Raw genomic sequence first — 5,464 nt, 5'->3', positions numbered from 1 at the left:
TCTCAAGCCAGTTCAAGTCACTGCTGATCTTCACGAGCCAGGTCAAGTCACTACTGATCTTCACGAATCAAGTCAGGTCACGGCAAATCCTCACGAACCAAGTCACATCCTGCCCGATGGCTCAGTGCCCCATCACGCCTCGTCTGACCGCCCAGAGTCAAGTCACGCCTCGTCTGACCCTCCAGAGCCCCGTCACATCTCGTCTATCTGTCTAGAGCCTCACCATGTCTTGTCTGACCGTCCAGAGTCAAGCCATGTCCCGCCTGACGGCCCAGAGCCTCTCCATGTTTCATCAGACCTCCCAGTGCCTCGTCATGTCTCGTCTGACCTTCCAGAGCCGTGCCATGCCTCGTCTGATATCCCACGATCAGGGCTTATCATGATAGCCAGTGTACTGGACCCACCACAACCTCCCGCTGCTGCTCTTCCTTTAATGGCGGTTGCCAACTGGTGTGTGTGGGCTGCACACTGTGCCCCTGAGGTCACGTCTGTTCACAAGTCAGCTTCTGAGGTCACGTCTGCTCACAAGTCAGCTCCTGAGGTCACGTCTGTTCACAAGTCAGCTCCTGAGTTCAAGTCTGTTCACAAATCAACCCCTGAGGCCACGTCTGTTCACCAGTCTGCTCCAGAGCTCCCGTCTGATCTCAAGCCTGCTGCAGAGCTCTCGTCTGGTCTCCAGCCTGCTCCAGAGCTCCCCTCTGATCACAAGCCTGCTTCAGAGGTCCCGTCTGGTCTCAAGTCTGCTCCAGAGGCCTTCCCCATCGTAGAAGTTGCGCCATTGCCTCCAGAGGTGTCGGCGCCTGCCATGGAACCTCTTATGGAGGGGGCGTTAACCGCCAAACTCTCTGCTTCTCCCTTTTTTCTGTCTGCATCCTCTGTCACTGTTCTCCCCAGGTCCCAGTCTATGACGCAGCCTCCTGTTCCGCCCCGGAGGGCTGCTGCGCCTCCTGTTCCGCCCCGGAGGGCTGCTCCGCCTCCTGTTCCACCCCGGATGGCTGCTCCGCCTTCTCCCCCTATTCTGTCTACCTCCTCTGTCCCTGCTTTCCCCAGGTCCCAGACCGAGACGCGGATTCCTCTTCCGCCCCGGAGGGCTGCTGCGCCTCCTGCTCCGCCTCCTGTTCCGCCCTGGAGGGCTGTTCCAACTCTTGCTCCGCCCCGGAGGGCTCCTGTGCCTTCTGCTCCGCCCTGGAGGGCTCCTGCACCTTCTGCTCTGCCTCCGCCTCTGGTCATTGTCCTGCTGTCCGCTCACCACCAGATGTCGCTCTCACCCCTTCATCACACTCTGACTGTTGTACCACACCCCGGACTACATCTCCCGTCATGTATCACGCTGATTGCGTCAGCTCATGTGACCAATCAGCAGCACCATAAAAGCCCCGGTCTTTCCCCATGCAAATCACGGATTGTTGATAGTGTTTCTCCCTTTGTTTAGCGTTCTCTGGTTTCTTGTCCCTTGTATTTTTTTGATTCCCTCGCCTGTCTCCCCGTTTTCGACTGTTCGCCGCCTGCCTTCGGATTATCGCTCGTTTAAGGACTATTCTCTCTCGTCTCGCCTCTGACACTCCCGTTTACTTTGACCCTGTAAGATGATGTGCACTCTGTTTGGACCTTTTATGCTAACTCAGCACAAAGTGCTGATGGACAGACACAGATTGTGTTGGCACTGGGATATCTTAAGCCTTTGAGATGAAAGACATTAGAAATTGTACCAAAATGGAAATTAAGGTTTGGGAACTCAACTAAATAAATAAATAAATAAATACAATAAAATAAAACTTTATCTGTTAAATAAAGGTATTACTAGAAAATGTCCACTCATTATGGGTGGTGTGAAGTGTCATACTAGTAATGTTTAGAGCATAACTTTTGCAATATCTGTTATAAAATGTAAATGATTTCCAGTAAGTTCTGATACGTTTGCTATAGTGTCTTGATAACACAGATGTTTATTGGTTAATGGTTTCATTCGTTTTTACTGGATGATGTATTTGATATCTATATCATGCTTCATACGTTATTTGACCTCTCACATTTAGTGCAGTCACGTAGGTAAGGGTTAATCAGTTACAGGTGAATGCCAATAAAATATGTACACTTTCAGGGCAAATAAAGTGCAAAGGTGTACCTTTTGAAAAGGTCCCATCCCAGTGACAGTTTTTTTGCACTGAAAGTGCACATATAAAGTTGATACCCAGATCTTAGCTGTATTGCCATGCAGTGTTGGGCAGTAAAAAGTTACCAGTACTTTCCCAGGTAACTAGTAGTGTAACTAATTACTAAAAATGTTTAAGTAATTATATTACAGTTAAATGGTTAAAAAAAAGGCTAGTTACTAGTTACTTTTTTGCAACAATAATGATTTGAAATTCAAAAATTTAGTCAATCCTATTAATGTACGTGACATCACCAATGCAGCAAGCTAGCTTTGTCGAAGATGGAGAAGCCTACATCATATTTTGCAGGGAGAAAGGATGACAAAAACATGTCACATATAAATCTTTAAGTGGTAGTAAGACGTTGTCTACTACAAATCCCAACATGTTTGGTTTGTTCTACTTGTCAAAAATTATTTAAAATATTGTGGCTTGTCATGAGTTTGAGACAGTTGTACTGTTCATTTGTAACTTTGTAAAAAATTATGCAATTACCAAGTTTTTGGGGTATAATGGAAATGTAACTAGTAGTGTAAGTACTGTTGGTTGGGAGTAAGTGATGTAATAATATTGCTTTTGAAAGTAATGAGTAATACATTTTTGAGTAACTAACCCAGCACTGTTGTCAAGTGACTACCAGACTTTCTACTGGATGTCTGTCTGTACAATTTAATGCTGCAATCTCACACCTTTTGGACAATGCTGATTCAGATTTACCAGCCATGCAGATTTTTTTTTTTTTTTGTCTTTCAGTTCCTGGAACACATTGTAATCAGTTGTTCCAAGCACAAATGTAAATGACTTCCAATCAGCATTTTTGTTATCGTGTTTTATGTATCCATACATGATACCAAACATGCTGACTTATTGGTTGTTGATGTTTAGTATTCAATCCACATTATATTTTTGTATTCACGTTGTTTTATATACAGATTGTATACTATATGTCTGTTTGTGTTGGGGAAGTACATACACACATACATACATATAAGTCAACACACACATACAAGTCAACTTTATTTTTAATAACTGTATTTTTACAATACAGATTGATTCGCATCAAGCTCTAACATGTCAATAGTGTCATTATACAGCTCTAGCCAGTTCAGTATTGATTCAGTTCAGTTGCATAACTGTAAAAAATCCATCAGTTGTACATACATACATGCATACATACTGTTTAGATAGCGTATATGTACATAATGTGCATGCATGTGTTTTGCATGTGTGTGTGTGTGCTTTGTGGCGCCATAATTTCAAAACGTGTAATTTTTTTCAGTTTGACGTTTTTTAAATGTTGTTGGGGTAGTGGCAAAACAAACTTACATAAAAGGTCAGTGGTTAAAGAGTTTAAAACTAACAATACAGCAATAATACAGAGTCTGTATTATTGCTGTATTACTTCTAACCCCAATCAAATTCCTAGTAAATTAAGCAGATTATCTGTACATTTTTAATCAGGTAATTAAAAGAATAAATAAAATGCATATATATGTTTTAAAAAAAAAGTTTCACTCATAATTATCGCAGGCATAAAACAAAAGAATATCATCAGCAAAAAAATTGAATTGGTTTGAATGGTTTTATTGTATGCAATAAAATATAACTGTCACTGTTATTTGATGGTGGATGTGATGAATAAGCTGGCAGCGATCAACTGTTGACTCAGTAAAAAACAATTTTGAGAATATGGTTGAGATCGCAAATATGAGCCAGATGCTAAATGCACTGTGGAAGTGCGCTCTGATGATGACGGCGATGGTACAATCATCTGCTCAAATTGAACCCTTGTTCAAAAGGTAGCGAAATAGGCTTTATTTTATTCTTCTGTAATTGTTCTTAAAATATTATAGTTTTTTTGCTATTGCAGAAGTTAGAAAGCCATATGGCTGGATATACAGGTCCGGGTCGCTAAAGACCCAAATATGTAATAATGACTGTCGAAACCATCATGCATTTAAGGGTTAATGTTGATCTTCTTACTTGTGCATTTTGTAGTGCCCTATTTATACATTTTATGAGATGCTGACATCGTATACTCAAGCATACTATAGTATGCTGCAAGATGACTTGTCTGCTTGTTTTTGTAATGCTGTTACTTCCTTTCTTAGGTCAGCAATAATTTTATCCTTTTCCTTCATGTTTCTCCTAGCACTGTTGAGTTCATAAGCCATTGTAAACATGTGGTGGCTGTAGTAGCTGTTATCATTCTGCCTTATTATGACTTTAATCTTCCTCATGAACTCATCAACTTGTGCATGGCTTGACTTCTCTCTATTGTTGAATATATGGTAATTCCCTTCGCATGCATTTATCACTTGTTTTAGTTCTGGTGCCTCCTTAATGTAATCGTCAAATGTCCTTTCTTCAAGATCATCTGCTCTGGTGAACAAGACCATCATGTGTTTGAGCACTGGTTGGCCAAAGACTGTGTGAATCAGATTAACGGTGTTTCTTTCTTCTGCAGTGAAGCGCCCAATGGCCATTACAAGAAGAAAGACATGAGGACCTGGAGCTGCAAGTCTGATGCAATTCACAACCTCATTTATGACTTCTTCATTGGACAGTTGTGTGTCATATAGACCAGGAGTGTCCACAATACAAATTTTTCTTCTGTCTATCATCCGTGATGCACTTGCACACTGTTTAGTGATTGATGAAGCTCTTGCTTCTGACAGAAATATCTTTTCACCAAGAATGGTATTTCCTGTAGCACTCTTGCCAACTCCTGTTTTACCAACCAAAACTATGCGTATCTCCTCATCTGTTGACATTTTAAGAAGTATTCATTAACAAACATTTGCTAATTTGAATTAATATTAACTAGAATTAAATACAGTTGTTAGTAGTCATAAGATGGTAGATTAACAAAGAACTTACTCATTGTAGTACTTTTTTTCATTCTCTGCTAGTTGAGTTGTTCCTTCAAGGATTTCAGAAGATCAGATAGCAGTGGGTTTGTTGAAGTCATTAATACAGAGCTCTGTTTTATTGCCTACCGTTTTAAATAATTACCTACGCCCAACCTCTTTTGCAAACAAGCAATGATTGGATAGACTATTGAAACAGACTATTGAAAATGTTTATGGTACTCACATACAACTTAGCTAGTTGACTAATATGGACTTTAATAGTTATCACAATGCATGTAATACAGTTTTTCTTAATCGGTAAGTGTTTATCAGGCTTAAAATAATTAACAACAGTAAGTTGAACACTTAATAACTGGGCTTTAATAGTTATCACAATGTTTTTCTTAATCAATTTGACACATTTCTCTAAACTCAGGTCATTTCTTTAAAAAAAATAAC

The 5,464-nt window shown here is 40.6% G+C and overlaps 1 protein-coding gene across 1 annotated transcript; it reads right to left on the bottom strand.

Annotated features, from left to right (window-relative positions):
* Window positions 1-3,757: 3,757 nt before the first annotated feature.
* Window positions 3,758-5,239, bottom strand: LOC127171545 (GTPase IMAP family member 7). The gene is made up of 2 exons (XM_051120266.1): window positions 5,034-5,239; window positions 3,758-4,917 (listed from the first exon to the last, which is right to left on the bottom strand). The coding sequence occupies exons 1-2, from the start codon at window positions 5,053-5,055 to the stop codon at window positions 4,202-4,204; spliced, it is 738 nt and encodes a 245-aa protein (XP_050976223.1). The 5' UTR covers window positions 5,056-5,239; the 3' UTR covers window positions 3,758-4,201.
* Window positions 5,240-5,464: the final 225 nt, after the last annotated feature.

The sequence above is a fragment of the Labeo rohita genome, chromosome 1 (assembly GCF_022985175.1).
Source record: "Labeo rohita strain BAU-BD-2019 chromosome 1, IGBB_LRoh.1.0, whole genome shotgun sequence".
NCBI classification, from domain to species: Eukaryota; Metazoa; Chordata; class Actinopteri; order Cypriniformes; family Cyprinidae; genus Labeo; species Labeo rohita.
The sequence above is the reverse complement of the archived record's forward strand: the minus strand, read 5'-3'. Positions and strand labels throughout refer to the sequence as shown.